The 19,478-nt window shown below is 50.3% G+C and overlaps 1 protein-coding gene and 1 long non-coding RNA gene across 4 annotated transcripts in view; one reads left to right on the plus strand and one right to left on the minus strand.

Moving 5' to 3' along the window:
• LOC135239209 (retinoic acid receptor RXR-alpha-A) overlaps nucleotides 1–17,567 on the plus strand; it is a 119,637-nt gene extending 102,070 nt beyond the window's left edge. Inside the window, exons 5-11 of one of the 2 annotated variants that reach the window (XM_064307729.1) lie at nucleotides 752–931; nucleotides 2,878–3,062; nucleotides 9,792–9,921; nucleotides 11,722–11,854; nucleotides 13,596–13,687; nucleotides 14,092–14,197; nucleotides 14,771–17,567. In XM_064307729.1, coding sequence (XP_064163799.1) covers nucleotides 752–931; nucleotides 2,878–3,062; nucleotides 9,792–9,921; nucleotides 11,722–11,854; nucleotides 13,596–13,687; nucleotides 14,092–14,197; nucleotides 14,771–14,918 — 974 coding nt within the window. In that variant the 3' untranslated portion in view covers nucleotides 14,919–17,567. The remainder of the gene's footprint in view (nucleotides 1–751; nucleotides 932–2,877; nucleotides 3,063–9,791; nucleotides 9,922–11,721; nucleotides 11,855–13,595; nucleotides 13,688–14,091; nucleotides 14,198–14,770) is intronic. The other variant, XM_064307730.1, reaches the window with a different exon arrangement.
• Nucleotides 131–18,839, minus strand: LOC135239215 (uncharacterized). 2 transcript variants are annotated; one of them, XR_010325304.1, is made up of 6 exons: nucleotides 18,695–18,839; nucleotides 17,885–17,943; nucleotides 4,707–5,099; nucleotides 1,695–1,864; nucleotides 321–1,397; nucleotides 131–266 (listed from the first exon to the last, which is right to left on the minus strand). It is a non-coding gene; the product is annotated as an uncharacterized LOC135239215 (long non-coding RNA). The 2 variants fall into 2 exon arrangements; XR_010325303.1 differs by lacking the exons at nucleotides 131–266; nucleotides 321–1,397 and having other exon boundaries at nucleotides 1,540–1,864.
• Between the last annotated feature and the right edge of the window lie 639 nt (nucleotides 18,840–19,478).

Consider the following 19,478-nt stretch of genomic DNA (forward strand, 5'->3'; position numbering starts at 1 on the left):
TCTCTTTCATGGGTCTGTGACTCTGGTCTAATCAGGCCCCGCCCTCCTCAGCCCCGCCCCTACCGCCATACCGTAGCAACACCGGGGGTCCCCTGGTTACTAACCACCACGGGGAGGAACTCGCCAAGTAGTTTATGGCTCTCATGTGGAGCCTTTACTCAGGTTAAACGCAGCTCAACCCTCATGTTTGCGCAACAGCTACCTGTGAGAGATGCTATATGCTAAAGATGCTATCTGCTAGAGATGCTATCTGCAATAGATGCTATCTGCTAAAGATGCTATCTGCTAAAGATGCTATGGCTATCAGTGGGAGATGTTACCTGTGAGGCAAGGCAAGTTTATTTGTATAGCACATTTCAACAACAAGGAAATTCAAAGTGCTTTACATAAAACATTAAAAGCAATAAGACAAATTGCAAAAGAAACACATCATAAAAGGACATTATCAAAGAGTTGAAATTAAAACGCTACTCAATAAAAATAAAGATATGCTATCTGTGAGAGATGCTACCTGTCAGAGATGCTATCCGCTGTAGATGCTATCTGCAAAAGATGCTATCAGTGAGAGAAAGTTTTACTTTGCCCCTTTTCATTTCTTGCTCAACATTATTAGTGGTCACTAAACCTAACAAATAAATCTTCAGAAATCATAGGGCGTGGTACCTGTGGCTGCCATGGAAACGGCAAGGGCTCTCTCCAGACTGCATGCCAGAGAGCCCCCCCCCCTCACCGGTTACCTGTGTCCCCGCAGGTAAACACTACGGGGTGTACAGCTGCGAGGGCTGCAAGGGCTTCTTTAAGAGGACAGTGAGGAAGGACCTGACCTACACCTGCCGCGACAACAAGGACTGCATCATCGACAAGCGCCAGCGCAACCGCTGCCAGTACTGCCGGTACCAGAAGTGTCTCGCCATGGGCATGAAGAGAGAAGGTATGCGGACACGCTCTCGCTTTGCATCCTGGGTCCCGACTCGCCACGGGGGGCCCGCTCTAAGATTAATGCCAGGGATAGGTTTCCTTCCTCAAATCACGCCTTGGCAAGTTTGTTTTGGTGACCTCTGAACTCCCCTCTGAAGAGCGTGTGCATCGAAGTTCACGGGAGCCCAGACACGGCTTCTGCCCTTCACCTTAGTTTTTTGGTGCATGTGAGAACCGGTCAAAGAGGGTGTTTTTGTCCTGTGGTCCACATGCCAGCCGAGCACTCTTTAATTATTTGAGAATGGTACAGCACGCACTTCCCACAACACACCTTCCTGTGGCCAATTTCCTCTTCCTGACCCCTGTACAGTACACATCCCCAGGACGTGTCTAGAGAAAGTCACTTCCTGTTCACTCCGGGTCCTGAGGTGTGAGGGCCCTCCCACAAGGTCCCAAGGGCATGGGCGGCCAGCCAGCGCCTGACCAGAAACAGGCCACCATCAGGAAAAGCTCGAAGCAGCCAAGATTTATAGTGACCCCCGACCCCCACTAGACTGGCCTCTCTGTGAGGAAGAAAAAGCCCCACCCACCCCCCCCCCCAAACAATTCCCTGCCCCCCCCCCTCAATCTCCCCATACACACAAGACCCCTCCCCACCAGAGAATGTTACAGACAGAGAACGAGACAAAACAAAAAAAAAAAAACGAAAACAATTAAGAGCCATAAGAAAACGTTGCGTAAACGTTGCCCTTTATCAGACCCGCGTTGGCCCTGACCTGAGCTAGACCCTTCTTACGGTAATTTTACATTACTGCCGTCTCCCGCCGGACGCTGTGGCCCTTCGCCGCCCTGCGCTTTACACCGCGTCGTATGAGCCCCCGCACCGCAGGGCCTCGGGGGGCGGGGGGCGGGGAGCGGGGCGGGAGGAGCTGAAATCCGAGCGAATCTGCAGAAAAACAGGATTAAACGAATTTATGTGCTCCCTCTCTCGGAGGGAGACGGAGCTAACCTGATTTCCCCGGGCCATTCTGCCCCTCTTCACCTCCCCCTGACTTCTGCGAAGTGTCCTACCCTTCGCTTGACCTCCCCGAAAGCCAGACGGCGGTTTTTCTCTCGGGCGGGGGGCCTCCCCCCTCCCGTCCCCCCCCGTCCCCCCCCACCCCACCCCGCCCTCAGAATCCCCTCTGTGATTCAGCAGTCCACGACCAGAAAAACCAAAAAAATGTCGGGATTTTATTATTGTTTTTAACCGATGGAGAGCGAGAAGAATGTGAAAAGGGAGGAGTGTGTGCAGAGAGCGGGAGAGGGAGCAGGGGAGGGAGGGAGGGGGGAGCAGGGGAGGGGTACGGCGGACCGCGGAGGCCGGATGCGGCGGTTTTGCGCTGCTCGGCCGCAGCGAGGTCCCGGCGCCCGGCGCGCGCCCGCCTGCGTGGCGCTCAAACCGCTTCCTGTGGCACCCGACAGGCGGCAGCCGCCATCGGGCTGACGAACGCCTCGGACCGGCGAGCCGCCGCACGACACGGGCCGCGACGTTCACCGCCGAGAACAAATAATCCATATTTACTTACTGCTGAACGCACGCGCGCGTCGAGTACGGGAGTATTCCGTGCGTTATTGCACTGTAACTTAAGCCTCAGTGAAGGACCCCGTCAGCTGCACAGTCTCAATAAAAGCTGACCTACAACGATTCAAACTGCCTCCCCATTGACTCAAATGACCGACACGATGTAATGCCTTATTTCGCTAAATATTTAATTTGACTTTGTGACCCACACTTAATTACTGTATTAATAGCACAGAGGTTTACAAACACTGGCTCATTGCTTCCGAGCACAGTTGTGGTGTTGTGGTGGTGGTGTGAAACTGGGCTAGTTAGTTTTTAGACGTCAGGGTTTCTGGTACTGCGGGTGAGTCGTTGGCCTGTGGCACCTACGTTTCCGTAGTCGTGACCGGACCCAGTTTTGTTAAACGCAGCCGTCCAGGAGGAGCGCCAGCGGGCCAAGGACCGAAATGAGAACGAGGTGGAGTCCACCAGCAGCGCCAACGAGGACATGCCCGTGGAGAAGATCCTGGAGGCGGAGCTGGCCGTGGAACCCAAGACGGAGACCTACATCGAGACCAACCTGGGCGTACCATCCAGCTCGGTGAGCAACCCCCTCCCCCCCCCCTCAACCCCCACCCAACCTGGGCGTACCATCCACCCCCCCACCCCACCACCGCTTCAGAAAACAACACGTGCCATCACTTCCTCTCACACCGCCTCGCTTCCTGTCACGAACCCGCGCTTCCTGTGCCATGTGGGTAGCGGGGCCTGATAAGACTTTTTTAGTGTGCGAATGTCAGATCATGAAGTTAAAGATCTATTCTGCAAGCTGAGCTTTTTAAAGCGGTTTTTCAGTGTTAGAGCTGTTTTAGAGGTAAGGAGTGTTTCTAGGAAGTAGGGCTGTCTTAAGGGGTTATGGGTGTGTCTAGGGATTAGGGTTGTTTTTAGGGGTTAGGGGTTAGGGCTGTTTTAAGGGGTTTGGGCTGTTTTAGGGGAGAGGGCTGTTTTTAGGAGTTAGGGAGGATGTGCCCAGGTCTTGAGTTCCACACTGAAAGAGGGCTGGATCTACAGTCTCAGGTTCGAGAGACAAGTGGGTGCTGACCTACCACAGTGATGAATCTGCAGCGCTGTTACTTTATTGTGCTGAGTACAGAGTTCGGAAAGTTCCAGAAATCCACACACGCAGTCCTTTGAAGTCTGGTGGAACTACATCTCCAGTCTCTGCAGTGAAGGAAATAAGAATGCAGGAGGTAATGTAGTGTTTGGGGAGATGGAGGAAGAGGGAGGGCTATGCTTCTCATTCTTACCCTGCTGACTGAAGAGCCTGTTTTTTTCTCTCTCTTTTTCTGAAGACAGCATTTTTGTGGTATTAGCACTTTATTTTCCTTTGTGCCCCGACATTGAGTTCTACATAGCGCTGCCACCTGCTGGTGAGCGGAGGGAGCGCGGCCTTTCCACTGACTTAACCACTTTGCACAATGGTGCCGTTTCCAATTCCTGCTCGTCTAATTCTGCCTCTCTCCTCATTAACAGACACACATTAACTGCATTTTAATATTGGGAATATATCTCACAGTTACTGTAACGACCCCCATAAATCCAGGAGCAGAGTATCTGAACAGGATTACTAGGGAACCCCCCCTGCAGTGTGTGTGTGTGTGTGCGCACGCGCATGTGTATGTATGTGTGTATGTGTGTGCGTGTGTGTGTGCGAGTATGTGTTTACTGTGAACCGGGTGGGGGGGTTGGGGGGAGGCAGCAGGGAGACGGTTTTTCAGGAAGGTTTCTGCAGGGAAGTGAAATGTCCTGGAATTGCAATTGGAAGTGAAATCTGAAGGATGTCACAGAAGTTAGCAGGGGCTGATGTGTCTGGATAGGGCTGGAAATGCTAAAATATCTCTCTCACACACCTGGAGACAGGTTTCCTCCCACAGCCTCCCCTTCCAGCAGCACCTGGGGGATGTGGCGGGTAATTACCCTGGTCCCTGCGCGCTGGAGACTGCTAGCGATCTGGGCTGCAGGTCTTCTCTAATGCAGTAATGGCCATTTTAGCTGCCTGGCTAATAACACTGAGGCAGAGTGCCTTTGGAACAGACACAGTGCAGGAGAAAGAGAGAGAGGGGGAGAGAGAGACAGGAGGGGGTGAGAGAGCAGGAGAACGGAAGAGAGAGACAGGAGGGGGTGAGAGCGAGAGGAAGAGAGAGAGAGAGAGAGAGAGAGATGTTAACATATCACACTACATCACCTCAGACTTTATCTCCAGCAGCCTTCAGCTCTCTCTCTTCAGCTGTCTGTCCCAGAAGAGAAGGAGCAGCTGAAGAGGTGCAGCTAGAGGGGAAAGCTGTAGTGTTTGGGTGGTGCTTCTCCGCTGGGTAGGAGGTGTTTGGGTGGTGCTTCTCCGCTGGGTAGGAGGTGTTTGGGTGGTGCTTCTCCACGAATAGGTGGTGTTTGGGCGGTGCTTCTCTGCTGGGTGGGAGGTGTTGCAGACGGGGGGCAGAAGCCGGGAGGCGCCTCCATCCTCAGTGGGAGGAAAGCGAGGCTGAAAGGGTCTGGCGTTTGTCCCGCGTTCTCCTTCCAGCGTAGCTTCCTGTTGTCAGAATCCGCCTGTGCTTCATCACACTCCCGACTCATCTGCACCCTCCAAATTAGGAAGGGGGGGGCGGGGGGGACGACAAAAAAAGGATGTAAAAAAACCATATTCCTGGGCTAAGCAAAGGTCCAGATCATGACGTCAGATTCCCAGTCCCATTGTTTAAAACGTGATAACTCATTTTTTGTCACATCGCGTTACACAACTTCAGCGCTGCTCTTTCTCCACTCTTATCTGCCGTTATTATGTTTGGCGGTAAGGCCTGCTTTTGCCGTGCCGGTAAGCGGCGGCCGAATTTGAGTAAGTGGGGGCGCCGAGCGGGGGGGGGGGGGGGTGGCGAACTCCTGGTCCCCAGCTGCTCTCAAGCTGGTCCCCCCGCTTTTTTTTGGGGGCCCCCGGCCCCATGCCGAAACATCTCAGCTGCCGAGCACCTCTGAGGAACAGCCAGAAACTGTTGCTCAACAGCCTGGGCTTGGCCTGGGCTTGGCCCGGCTGAATGGAGCGCGTTTATCTCATAGTGACCTAGAACAGGAGCTAAGCAGGCGTTAGTAACACGCTTCCACTCAGACAAATAAAGGCCTTTTTACTCTCTCTCTCACACACACACACACACTCTCTCTCTCACACACACACACACACACATACTCTCTCTCTCTCTCTACCACACACACACACAACACTCTCTCTCTCTCTCCTCACACACCACACACACACACACACAGTTAAAATCTCTCTCTCACTTCTCTCTTTCCCACCGCAACACACCTCGCTCTCTCTCTCTCTCTCACACACACACACATTCTTCTCCTACACTCGCTCTGATCTTCTGTGAACAAGTTTTCCCCACTGCTACCACTTACTTCTCTTTCACCCTCTCTGTTCTTTATACAACACAAAAAAAACATCTTACTCCCCCCGGGATGAGGAAAGCACATCGGCAGAGCAGAGAAAGGAGGTCAGAAAGGGAAAAAAAAAAGAGAGCGGGAAAGGAAGATCTGAGACGGTCGCGCGGGAAAGGGTGCGGACCTCACCCCGAACGACCTCCCGCACTCGGGGGTCTCCCGAGGTGGCGTGTCCTTGACGGACCCCCCCCCCTCGAGCGCTCCTCTCTAATCACCTTCGTCATCCTCACGCGCGCGAAGCCCTCCCCCCCCACATCTCTCCCCTCACGTTCGCCAGCGCACTCGCACCGCTAACGCGTTTCTCTCTCTCTCTCTCTCCCCCCCCCACGCTCCAAATAAGGAGCCTTATCCTAATTTATTTATCTGGTTTCTCGTTGGGAGGCGTGGAGGCGGGAAACTGGTAACGGTTAAAAATTGTGAGCGCTCGGCCCGGAGGGACCGAGGGGGGGTCCCGCTGGGATTATTCACTCCTTCTCGCGCTATCGCGGGCTCTGACACTCGTCCGTTTCTCTCTTCCCGTTTCTCTCCCTATCAAAATTGCGCCCGTCTTTCCCTGGCTCTCTGGCTCGCTGTGGAAAGTACTAATAGAGTCTCATCTCTCTCTCTCTCTCTCTCTGAGCTGTAGCCTGCTGGCGGATCGGAGCAAGGTCGGATACAGAGAGGAGAGAGCGTTTCCGTCCGTCATATGCTTTAATTTTTAAATGTCCCAGCGCGTCTAACTGTAGCACCTGGCCGTTAAGGTGTAGTTTTTTTGTAACAGGCCTGATAAGAGATTTTTTTTTACTGGAGCGTAAAATCATACGTCCGCGCAGCCTCCCTCAGCAAGCAGATATTTCCCTTCACGCAACTATAATTCCGCTTAAATAAGGCATGAAAAATTAAGAGGGAGTCCTTCCTTTTCTGCACCGCGAGAGATGAAAATTTTATACGACCGCGCGCCTGAGCTAGGAGCAGGGTGTCTGTTCTTAATAACGCGGCCGACTTTTTTAAAATCCGGGGGAGAGCGACGCTGGGGCTGACTGTGAGAGCGTAGCAGAGCCGCGTCTGAAAGCCCATCTCGTCTCGTGAAGACGCATCATGACCAGCGCAGCCCTCCGCGTCTTAGTCTCGCGTAGCCAGACCCATCTCCTCCACACTGCGTTTCAGCGCTGAGCCAGCGCTGGAGAAAGGTCTGGCTCAACCCATTATAATACAGGTATGGGGGGGAAAAAAACGCTCTGGCTTGTTTGTGTTTCTTTAAACCAATCACAGTCGTCTTGGGTGGCGCTGAGGCCGGGATGCAGCGACGGCACCCTCGCGAAAAACGGTAACACGCAGATAGCGGAAGGGGAGGAGAATTCCGACTGAAATAGTCGGCCAATGGCAGGATTGTACCCACCGTCTATATCCTGTCAGTCAGACCATATGCATCTAAACAGGGTTTTTTTTTTTCCTTCTTTTTCGCGCGTGAGGTCAGGGCGAGCGGACGGAGCGGGAGGAAGCAGGCGAGGTCTCCGCGTCTCTCGTCCGATCTTCTCTGAGAAGCTTCGCTCGATTGGAGCTCAGATCCGTGGAAACGCAGCATGCGGCAGGCTGTTTAACGGACAGAGAACCTGCGAGTCATCTGACCAACCAACAGGGAGCCGGGATGGAGGGCTCCTGCTAATCGTGTGCTTTTTGATTTTGAATAGTTCTTGTAGGTGTTCAGTTGTTGGAGAAAGTGAGACTCTGGTGAGTTAAGTGATGGTCTGTTGTATGAAAGGTCGGAGGTCATCGGTTGTCATTCCTTTACAGATTTAAAATCATTTCAAATCGATAAATTGATCATTGGGGTCATTTTTTGCAGGTATTCCAAACATAGAAGACCAAACACTTGGTCTAAGTAGACCTCAGTTTGTTAAAAGCGTGTATGGCCTTGGATGTTTTTTTCGATGACGAGATTCGCCTGATGATGGCTCCTGGAAAACTCGGTGCGGTGGGAGTGGTGAATATATCCTTTCACTAATGCTTCTTATTTCTGAAGGAAGGGCTATTTTTGCCTTCCCTTTTTATGCGATCAAACAATAGACGACATGCACTCATCTCTGCAGACCGGGAGCGGGCAGGCCCCATTTTCTCCTCTATGGAAGCGTTGTATATATGAACATGTTCTACTCTTAATGGCTCGCTGCTATCTTCTGGCCTTCTGGATTGCCTGAAGTGCGTCGTGCGGTCTCCATGGAAACGGATGTGCGCGCGTGTGTTTTGTTTGGGCTGTTTAAAACGGGGAGCATGAAATGCAGGTAAATGTGTTTTGCGCTGTTCGCGCACTCTGGTTGGGGAAAAATAAAGCAAAACAAACTCACGGTTCTCATTATAACCTCCGAGAGCAGCCCTACACTGTCTGATAATGCCTCTTTCAAACCCCATCTCCCCCCCCCCCCGCCCCCCCCCCCCCCCCAGAACACAGCACATTTCTCTCCGTGTGCGTTTCCTTCAGGAAATGTTTCAGGAGACTCATTTTCTCCCTCTCAGCAGATATTTCCGCTCGAAACCCGCGGCAGGATCGCGGCTCGTTTTGGTCTTCCTGTCCTGCTCATCTCTGGCCTCCCGCTTTGTTTTGGGCCAAAACTTTTGACAGGGCCAGGGGGGAGGAGCTTGGTGTAGTGGGCGGGGCCTGCTGCCTCGCTCCGACCAGGGTGGCCAGGTTTTAAAATCCGGGCCTAAGCAACATACGGCAAGGAAGCTAAAAACACAGCAGCGTGTGGCCTGCATCACGGCCTCAGCCTTGAGCTGGAGCTCACTCTGTAGCTCTGCTACCACACTTAAAACCCTGTGAGACCCAGACATCGTCGTATTTTCAAGCCTATGTTGAGTGTATTCAAGACATTCTGAGTAACAGTAGAAAAGGTCTCACTCCACATATGTTGCTAAAATATAGCATAGCGCCTCAAGAACTGGGAAATGTTGTTCTAAACTGAATGGCAAACCGAATGGGGAAAAACTGTCTCTAGAATGCCTGAAAACCAATGTTGCATTTTTGCAACGCAAGGTCTTCACAGGGCTAATGGGACTCTGCTGGGTTCCCTGTCACTAAATGCATGTGAACATTAATGAAATAGACCTATGATAACTAACTATGAACTATGAGTAATAACCGATTTTGTTTTTTTGCTTCCTGATGGCACCAATACATCATGATCCTGAATTGATGTAAGAACTGTTCTGGCTCCAGTGTGGAGCTCTGTTTGAGCAGAAGAGGTGGTGCTGATAAAGACCTCTTTAAAATGTAAAGCTTCTGTCATCTCCGACGCTACGCGTGAAGGTTAGATGGAGTTCATGCTCAACAGCAGTGGGGAGGGTAGCTGCCCCCACCCCACCACCCCCACCCCCACCCCACACGCACACAGTTCACTCACGTTCGGTTCCCTCCGTGCCGAGACGTCGGTGGATCAGTGTTTCCAAGAGAGCAGTTTGCCTGGCTTTTGAGGTGCGGCCAGTAAAAGAGAAGGGGTGGCCATTACATTACAGGCATTTAGAAAATGCTCTCATCCAGAACTTTTACACAGCATTTACATAGCATCCATTTACACAGCTGGATATATGCTGAAGCAATGCAGGTTAAGTATCCTGCTCAAAGGTACAACGGCAGTGTCCTACCTGGGAATCGAACCTGTGACCTTTTAGGTGACAAGACCAGCTCCTTGCCCATGATCCTACACTGCCACCCCCTGCTTTGTGTGCACTCCCAGAAGCTGGGTGCGACACCCTGCCTGCAAAATTGCGAATCGGGTGTGACTGTGAGCATGTGACCACGTTTTTGTTTTTTTTGCGCGGCGGTCTCTGATTGGCTGTCCCTTTTTCCCCCTGCTCTCCCCAGCCGAACGACCCGGTCACCAACATCTGCCAGGCGGCCGACAAGCAGCTGTTCACCCTGGTGGAGTGGGCCAAGAGGATCCCGCACTTCTCCGAGCTCCCGCTGGACGACCAGGTCATCCTGCTGCGGGCAGGTAGGCCTCCCTTGTCCCGTCCCCTCCCCCCCGTAAGCGTGAGTCAGCACGTGTGTGCATGAGCGTGTATGCACGTGAGTGTGTGTGTGTGAATGTGTATGCGCGTGAGTGTGTGTGTGTGTGAGGGCATGTTTGTGTGAGCGTGAGTGTGTGCGTGAGTGTGTGTGTGTATGTGTGCACGCATGTGTGTGTATGTGTGTGTGTCCGTGTGAGCGTGTTTGTGTGTGCATGTGTGTGTGCGCGAGTGTGCGTAAGTGTATATGTGTGTTTGAGACGGAAGCACATCGCCAGGGAAAAGCCACCAGCTGCTGCAGAAGGGCTCTCTCTCTCTGTGTTTAGAGGAAGCTGAAGTGCTTCTGTAAGCTGCAGAACTGCTCAGAAGCACTTAGGAGATTAGCCGTGTGAGCCTCCAGTCGCTCAATTATGAACTATTTCATGTAAAAGAGAAGATTTGTGCGAGTGCGAGTGTGTGTGTGTGTACTCACACACTGGGACTTCATAATAAATGTGATGTGAGAACCATTCGTCTAAACGGTGAAGTCCTTGTAACTCAAGGTCATAATTTTACACAGTGAGTCAGAGGAAGGCTCCGGCGCCTCTCTCAGCGCACAGCCATTTTGTTCGTTCATTTGTTTGCTTCCGGATTAATTACTTCTAAATCTGCGCCCGGGCGTTCGGGCGTTCGGAAGCGTTCGTCCCATCGCCCTGTCAGAAGTTCTGCGGGTGACTTTGAGCGACCTGAATCCCTTCCCGCCGCAAATCGGTCTCGTGACTTCCGCGTACGTTCCTGTGTTTTTAAAGCGCGGTTCTGTGTTTTTAAAGCGCGGTTCTGTGTTTTTGCGTGCGCGTCCCGTATCGCGAGCGTGTGCTTTTTTCTCGGGGCGGCTCGGCGCCGTGCGTTCAGGGCGCTGAAAGCGATTCTCCGGAGCGCAGGGTTTTCGCCGGCGCTCGGCTCAGCTCGGCTGTCACTCAAGCTTCCTCTCCGCCGTAGCGGGGAACTCTGGGGGAGGAAAAAGGGGAGGGTGTTGCTAGGCAGACCAGTTAAAGGAGCCCTGTCAGTCAAAAACCTTCTGCCTTCGTTTCCACGGATACAGCGGGCCCGGCTGCCTTGGCCCCGCCTCCGTCTCTGGCCTGGTTTTAGCGGTGTCCCTCTAATTGAGACGAGAGCCTCGTTGTTGTGGAGCAGGAGCGGACTTGTGCGGTTAGACAAACTTTCACAGTCATTCAGAAGATTATCAGGAGCCCACGAATGCACCAGCAAGGGCATTTTACCATTTTAGTGTATTACTCAGCATGGATGCGTTTGTAATTACTGCAAACTGTAATTATTTTGGGCAAATATTAAATTATTTAATTCTCCTGCTGTGATCAAATAGGATTTTATCACATTGCATGATAGGTGAAAAATGATGGTTTTAGACATTTAGTTTCTTCGCAGAAAGATTTTAGTTATCGTAGAGTGAAAGGCCGTGCGATTAAGTATTGGATTGTGCTGAAAAGACAGACTATGCTTCACATAGTGCTGTAAATAATTTCAGTGAAATGGCGTCACAGTTAATTATGTGCAGCCCCACTAGGAGGCTAACGGGGACAGATGCAGGTGCAGTGAAAAGTTTGAGTTTAAGCACACGGGACAGGGCGATGGAGAAAGACTCAGACCTGCTGCTGGCTGTATCTCAAATGGCTCGGTCAGAACTGTACTGTATTAAGTCACTGTTTAATTCTCTCTCCCCCCTCTCTCTCTCCCTCTCCTCCCTCTCTCCCTCTCTCTCTCCCTCCCCCTCCCTCCCTCTCTCTCAGGGTGGAATGAGCTGCTGATCGCTTCATTCTCGCACCGCTCGATAGCGGTGAAAGACGGCATCCTCCTCGCCACAGGGCTCCACGTCCACCGCAACAGCGCCCACAGCGCAGGGGTGGGGGCCATCTTCGACAGGTCAGTGTCCCCTTCCCCCAAAACCCCCCCAAAACCACCCCTCCTCATCACTTTGGGCCTGGTCAAAACTCTTATCTGCACATAAATAAAAAAAACTCGTACTGAAATGCAGTTATTTATTAGGATTTTTTTCAGCTTTATTAGACAGGATAGTGTAGAGAGACAGGAAGGACTAGGAGGAGAGAGAGGGAGAGACGTGCGACAGAGGAGGCCCCTCGGTACGAGTTTTGAAATGTTCTCGGCAAAGTCAAGAAATCTGTGAAGGCGAACTCCGGCGAAAGTCTTGGATGTGAGGAGCAGTCAGCCAAGGTCGATTTAGAAAGCGCTTTTTTAAAACAGCCGCGAGCGCTCGGACCCTTCTCCCCCCCCCCCCCCCGAGCCGGGAGCTTTGAATGCGGCGAACAGAAGCGGCGTGACTAATTAGATCAGGACAAAAGGCCTTCCCAGGGGGCTTTGCTTCGGCGCTCCCCCGCCCTTCCTGCTCGCTCCGCTGAGCTGGAGTCACGTGACCGGCGAAGCGCTGAAAGCTTTAGACGTCTTTATCGGAGCGCAGAGACGTCCGCCCTGTCCTTCGCAGAGAAGTTTGGGCGCGGCGATTTAAATACTTCTCCCGCGGTCCGGCTGGGGGGGGGGTTACATTTGCGGGGGAGGGGGGGAGGAGCATGAAGAGACAGGGGCTGCTGGGTGGCTCATTCAGACAGAACTCCACTCCACGGACGAGCCTCGCAGCTTTGGCCCGAATCCGGACCGCGTCAGGGCCGACTGCGGACGGTGGCTCCACGGGGTGAGGCGCTGTTGGCGACTGTGTCGCCCAGGGTGCGGGAGCGTTCAGCCGGATGGGGTTCCACATGCATTGCTGTCTAGTGACCCCTGCTGGCCGGCCCGTAGATTGCAGTCAGAGCCGTATATAAAAGGCTGTAGTCTGCGGTGTGAAAAGAAGCAGCTGGCAGCACCACGCATTTTAGAACCACCACGGATGTCTACAATATGCCGCCTTTTCCCGCCTCCCGGGAGAGGTGTCAGACATGGAGGACTTAAAGGGGAGTTTTTATCTGCCGTTTTATTCGCGGTTTCTCTGAGACATTTTATTAACCGCAGGTCTGGGAGCCACACTGATATCACCCATTTCAGACCAGGAACTGTGTGAGCCACAGTAATAATTATAATAACAACAACAATACTTTGTTCAGTATTTTTCTTGCAGAGGATGAAATTCTAAAGCAGGGGTGAACAATGATTATAAGTTTGCAACAATGAAAAATAAAAACAGAAAGAAGTAATGCTCAAACATTAATACAAGACAAAACCACCGATGAGTGGAAGGAGTTCAGCTCCAGGTTTCCTCTACCTGGCAGGGTGTAGAGTAGAGCTGGAGGGTTGGGCTTTGCAGAAGGCCACAGGTTGTGCAGTAAAGCACAGCTCATGTGCTTCTTCAGCATCCATAACCTGAAGTGCTTCAGCCCAGCTGAGAGAGCGAGGGGGGGGAGGGGGGGCGGAGCCCTGACTAAGGGCCGTCTGTAGGGGCTCATGAATAATGTAAACCCCTCTGTGTGAGGGCGAGTGCAGGCTTTTCACTGAGGTGCTCATGGGAGATGGAGTCCAGAGCTCCACCGCCTCCAAAAGCCACCCTCTGAACTGCGGACTACATTTCCCATGAGCTCACGGTTTCCCTTCAGGGGTGAAAGCGCGGATGGAAGACGAGCGGCTTTGCTGTATATTTAATGAGCCGCTGGTTTTGCAGGGTGCTGACGGAGCTGGTGTCTAAGATGCGAGACATGCAGATGGACAAAACAGAGCTGGGGTGCCTGAGAGCCATCGTCCTCTTCAACCCAGGTACCCCCAAAACACATTTGCACATGATAACACACACACACACATTTACACAACCTAACACACACATTTACACACGCTAACATGCACACATTTACATACATTTACACACACTAACACACACAGACACATACATTTACACACGCTAACACACACACACGCTAACACACCCACTTACACACACATATTTACACATGCTAACACACACATTTTCACACGCATACACACACTAACATATACACACACACACACACACACACACACACAGGCACACAGACGTGCACACACACGGGTACAAGCAGGGCAGTGTACACAAATGCTCCCCCAAACCTACCGCACCCCAAATCTGACGTCCATGCCCCACATCTCTGAAACAAACGAGCGACTCTCCCCTGCCCCGTGTGCAGATTCCAAAGGCCTGTCGAACCCGGGGGAGGTGGAGGCGCTGAGGGAGAAGGTGTACGCCTCTCTGGAGGCCTACTGCAAACAGAAGTACCCCGACCAGCCCGGGAGGTAAGAGGCTCGCTTTCTATTTCACACACTTCAGCCGAATTTAGAGCCCCACGCACAGCAGCAGTCTGGAGGGCTCGTCTCCGATTGGGCCCAAAGACGGTCACACGGGCGGGCAGGAACCAATTGGAGGCGTGAGGGGAAAAGCAGAGGGGCAGGGCTCATCTCTGATTGGTCCCAGAGAAGGTCACACGGGCGAGCAGGGACCAATCGGAGGTGTGGGGGAGGGGGAAACAGAGGGGTGTAGTGAACCCGCTCACGCCTGTGTTTCCTGTGTTGTGTTGTGGGGGGCAGGGACCAATCGGAGGCATGGGGTAAAAGCAGAGGGGTGTAGTGAACCCACTCACGCCCGTGTTTCCTGTGTTGTGTTGTGTTGTTGTGTTGCGGGGGGCAGGGACCAATCGTAGGCATGGGGTAAAAGCAGAGGGGTGTAGTGAACCCACTCACGCCCGTGTTTCCTGTGTTGTGTTGTGTTGTTGTGTTGCGGGGGGCAGGGACCAATCGGAGGTGTGGGGGGGGAGCAGAGGGGTGTACTGAACCCGCTCACGCCTGTGTTTCCTGTGTTGGGGGGGGCAGGTTCGCCAAACTGTTACTGCGGCTCCCGGCCCTGCGGTCCATCGGGCTGAAATGCCTGGAGCACCTCTTCTTCTTCAAGCTAATAGGGGACACGCCCATCGACACCTTCCTCATGGAGATGCTGGAGGCGCCGCACCAAATGACGTAATCGGGCCCGGAGCACCGCCCCCCTCCCCCTCCCCCTCCCCCGGGAGGGCGGGAGCTGCCCCCTCCTCCTCCCCGACAGACTGATGACATCATCTGATTGACAGAGACACGGAAAAGCGCGCAGTAAACTCCCCCCTTGGTTTCCACGCGTGTTTTTAAAGAGAAAAGGAAACGAAAAAAAAAGAGTCAAGCTCATTACGTCTATGGGTCTGTTTTATACTTTGTATAAATATATAAATGTGTAGCTCATGAAAAAAAAACGAAAAAGAATGAACTGAAACGCGACAGACAGAGAGACAGACAGACAGACGGACGGTAAAATATATCAAGCCATTGTTTTGTTTTTGTTTTTTGTTTTAAAAAAAAAAAGAGAAGATTTTATGGGAGAGATGGGATGAAAGGCGTGGGTATGTTTGCGGGTTCGTCGTATGCGGCACGTTGATCATGGGATAGTCGGCGTGATTACGGGACAATCGCGGCACTCTGTGGTGGGGAGGGCGAGCTGGTGCCCCTCACTTGTTTCGGGGGGGGGATGCCGCCTCAGATCCACAGATCCAGGAGTTGGAAGGAGAGTATTTATATCTGGGAGGGGAGCAGGGGAGGGGGGTCACCTCTCTTTCGGAAACAGAAATCCAGCCGTTAGCGAGCCGGAAGCTCTGCCCCGTCCCCCATTTTGGACGCCATTTTGACGCCCCCTGGTGGAGGTAAATTTTGTAAACGCGCGGGTGTTTTACTACAGTAATACTGTTCCTGTGCTCCGCGGTGTACCACAGGGAACCGCCATCACAGTCCCCCCCCTGTACTCGTGGGCGGGGCTTGAGGACTCCCATTGACAGTACCAGATAGTCCCGCCTCCTGTGACCCCTCCCCCGGCCTCTAAGCCCCTCCCACTGCAGTGCTATCTGCCTCCACGCTGCTTGGCCACCCCCACGTGGGCGGGTCTTACAGCAGCATAACTTATTACAGTATAAATGCAACCAGATTCAGTATTGATGGTATTCATTTTTACAAACTGTGCAATTCCTTCCTCATTATTTATCCACAGCTCAGCTCAGCTCAGCTCGGCTGAGTTCAACTCACCTCAGTTTGGCTTAGTTCGGCCTAGTTCAGCTCAGCTCACCTCAGCTCAGTTCAGTTCAACTTAGATAAACTCAGTTCAGATCAGCTCGGTTCAGCTCTGCCCAGTTCAGTGCAGTGATGTCCTTGCTGAGTAGCTATGGAGACAGATGCAGTACTCGTTCGGTAGAACCTTTTCTAACAAAGAGGAAATGTACGTTCTCTTTTTCTTAGCACTTAAAATCTCCACTCAAAGGGGAAAGGCTCCAGCATCCAAAATTCGGATGAGGAACACTCGGGGTGGGTTTGGGGAGGGGAGGGGTGGGTTGGGTTGCCAGGAATTCACGGTAGGCACTTCCTCTGGACAAAACCACACCCTCGTTTAAAAAAGTTTTAATGCTTTTCAGAAGAAAAAGAAATCTGTAAATCTATTGTGTCCCTCCCTTCTCAGCTGTTTTTTTATTTTTATTTTATTTTTTTAAGTTCTGCTGTTGTTGTTAAACTATGCATCCAGCATTTCCAAAGACTGTCCACCATGAGGTTTTAATGTGAAGATGCCAGGCCAGAGAGTCTTTAGGGTTGTCAACATTTGAATGGAGACCAGGCGTAGCAGCAGGGTCCCACTGGTGCGACCGGCGCTATCTAGAGCCAATGGGAAAGCCGTTGCTTCCCCCTGGTGGAGGAAACATGGCATTGCAACACTACTTGAATTTTTAAAAACCAGTATTTAATCAGAGATGGCACTTTCAAAAACTTTTCCAGTGAATTTCATTCTTCTGTCAGAAACTAAAATCAATTTAAAAACACCATTTAAGGACGAGAAAAATGAGCAATAATCTGAACTAGAATTGGTCCTTCAAAATGTATTTAAATATATGCACTTGTCTCTGTGTCATAAACGGTTCTTCGTTGTGTTCTAGCATTTAGCTGACCTCCGCTGACAGTCAGCCATTTCAGAACTGAATAGTGTTGGCAGCCATTTTAACCGGCCGCAGTCTGGTTCATGTCAACTGTGAGGACCGTAAAGTCTCAACCACCTTTATTTCTTTGCAGGATGTTAGTTTGTTAATTTTTTGGGTTCAGCACCCCACAGTTAAGTCAAAGTCCATTGAGTTTAAAGAGTGGGGAACCACAGCCCTCTGGAACCACGTTGGGACAGGTTGGCTTGCCTTTGGTCTCTATAGCAACGCATTCAGCTAAAGGATGGATTCAATCAAATGGTAACATTGCTTGTCCTCACAATCAATAAGTGAAACAAAATGTTTCTCTCTTCGACACAACGGCTGCTCAAGTGAAAAAACAAAATCTGTGTGAATCACAAGTCAAAATTTGCCAAATTTAATTTGCTGAGATCATAATTGGGTGTGATGGGCAACACTAACGTAGGTGATGTTCTACAGAATCAGATTGAAAACCAACAGCCTTTGGTTGCTTGGAGGACCAGGAATGTCCACACCCATTTTGAAATGAGAAGTTCTTGGCAAACTTCTTGACAAAATATACGTTTGACCTTATGAGCTCTCTCTGTTTTTTGAACTTAACAATTTAAAGTGAGATTTGCTGTTTAGATCTCTTGAGAATGGCACCTTAAAAATTTTTTTTTCTGCAATAGCATAACTGTCAGCTGTTTCCCTAATATCCCTGATGTGTTTCACAAAGGACCAGATTTTCAGATGAGAGCACTGGGAGATCCACCTACCCCCTGCCCCATTAATTAACCCTTTCAGGAGTAGATTGTTTGGAATGTTTTTTTTTACTTTCTCAAAATTCTAAGTCAGTGTTCTAGAACTCCACTGCTTTCACTTACCAGTAGTGATTGTGACATTAGCGTTAGAATGTTCAGTTAAAAACATTCCAAGCACATTTGTGATCGCGCACCATAAAGGGTTAAAGCCATACGCAGGGACTTACAATCATGGTGGCAAAGGGACTCTCTCCTGCAGGACATAGACTTGAAAATCTGGGATCCTCTGAAATAAAAAATAAATAAATAAATACACCATTACATAGACATTGGTGCATAAATACTTTATGTATGCCATAAAGCTATATTTTGTGAATATGTACACACGTACATTTATGCATAAATCTTAAATGTTACTGGTTTGTGTTCTAGCAATGGAGAAACATAATTCAACATGGCCAAGGGCAGGCCTGGCAAATCCATAGTAGTGTAATTATTCAGAACCATAGAGTCGCTGTTTTTCTTGATTCACTTTCTCATTTTAAGCCTTTAAGTTTGGCCTTGATGTCTATGTTCCAAAATCAACCAGCCAACAATCTACCAGCAACTTTGAGCACTAAGAATTACCACACCAGCTTCTGGGGAAGTTTCCAGAAACTTCTCTCACAATCCTCCAAGATACAGCAGTGGCCTGGTAGATCTAAATATATATATACATATGTATATATTTTATAAAATAAAATTAAAAATAGCAATTTCCCAAAATATACCTGTTGCTTTGCTACTTGTGTGCTACAGCTATATCAGGACTAGCTGAGATCCACCACAATCACTGCTTAAGCTCTGTTTATTTAGCGATAAGAAAATGTCAAAGGATACATCTAATGAAAAAAAAAAAAATCTATTTTTGTACAAATGTAATTCCATCCTCTGCTTATAATGTTCTTATATTTTCCTGCTGTGGGCTGTTATTTGTAAACATTATTTGTGTAAATGTTGATTTTAAATGAAAAAAAAAGAAAAGAAAAAAAGAGTACCTTCAAAATTGAGAACGGGGTGAGGGGGTCCGGCCCCTCCAAACTTTGTCCTGTATTTTCCCGTTTTCTCTCCGTCGTTTGAAGATGGGGGTTTTTTGTCTTTATATTTTTTTTTTTTGTTGTTGCCTATTTTTAAAAGAAAACAAAAAAAAAAAACATTGTTCTTTGTGGGTTGTTCTCTGATGTTCTATCTTTCATGAAAAGGAAAAAGATTAATAAAAAATCTTAAAAGATGCCCGTGGTTCGAGTCGTGTTTGGAAGATTGTTTGGCTCCTGTATCCGCGGTAGGGAAATGGCACACTCATCAGGGAAGAACTGTTTCCCCAACAGGTTTTTTTTTTCCCTTCTGAGTTACCCAAGAGTCTTCCCTAATGGAAATGAAATATACAAACATGCGATATACTCCACATATGTGGAGGTTTTTGAAAACACAGGTGGGCCTTGTAAACGTATCGCAGTGTCCTAAAGAATTTTAAATAGAAACGGATCGCTCTGTTCAGTGCTTTGGGCTAAAAACAACTTCTCCCATCGAAAGGATTCAGGACATACCGACACTCAGTGTCTTTGACACAAGCCGCAGCTAAAAGAGTCAAGCGTATCGCCTTAATCAGTGAAATGGCGTGTGCTGGTGACGGTCCTGCATACCCAGCGCAAGAGAATCTCCACAGGTGCGCACACTAATTACAGAGCAACAGCCAGTCAGAGCCTCTGTTTTCAGGTAGGCTGTTAATGAGTATTTATCTCATGTCAGCAAATCCCATTAGGTAATAGCATTTTAAATAGA

This window comes from Anguilla rostrata, chromosome 14, assembly GCF_018555375.3.
Source record: "Anguilla rostrata isolate EN2019 chromosome 14, ASM1855537v3, whole genome shotgun sequence".
In the NCBI taxonomy this organism is placed as follows: Eukaryota; Metazoa; Chordata; class Actinopteri; order Anguilliformes; family Anguillidae; genus Anguilla; species Anguilla rostrata.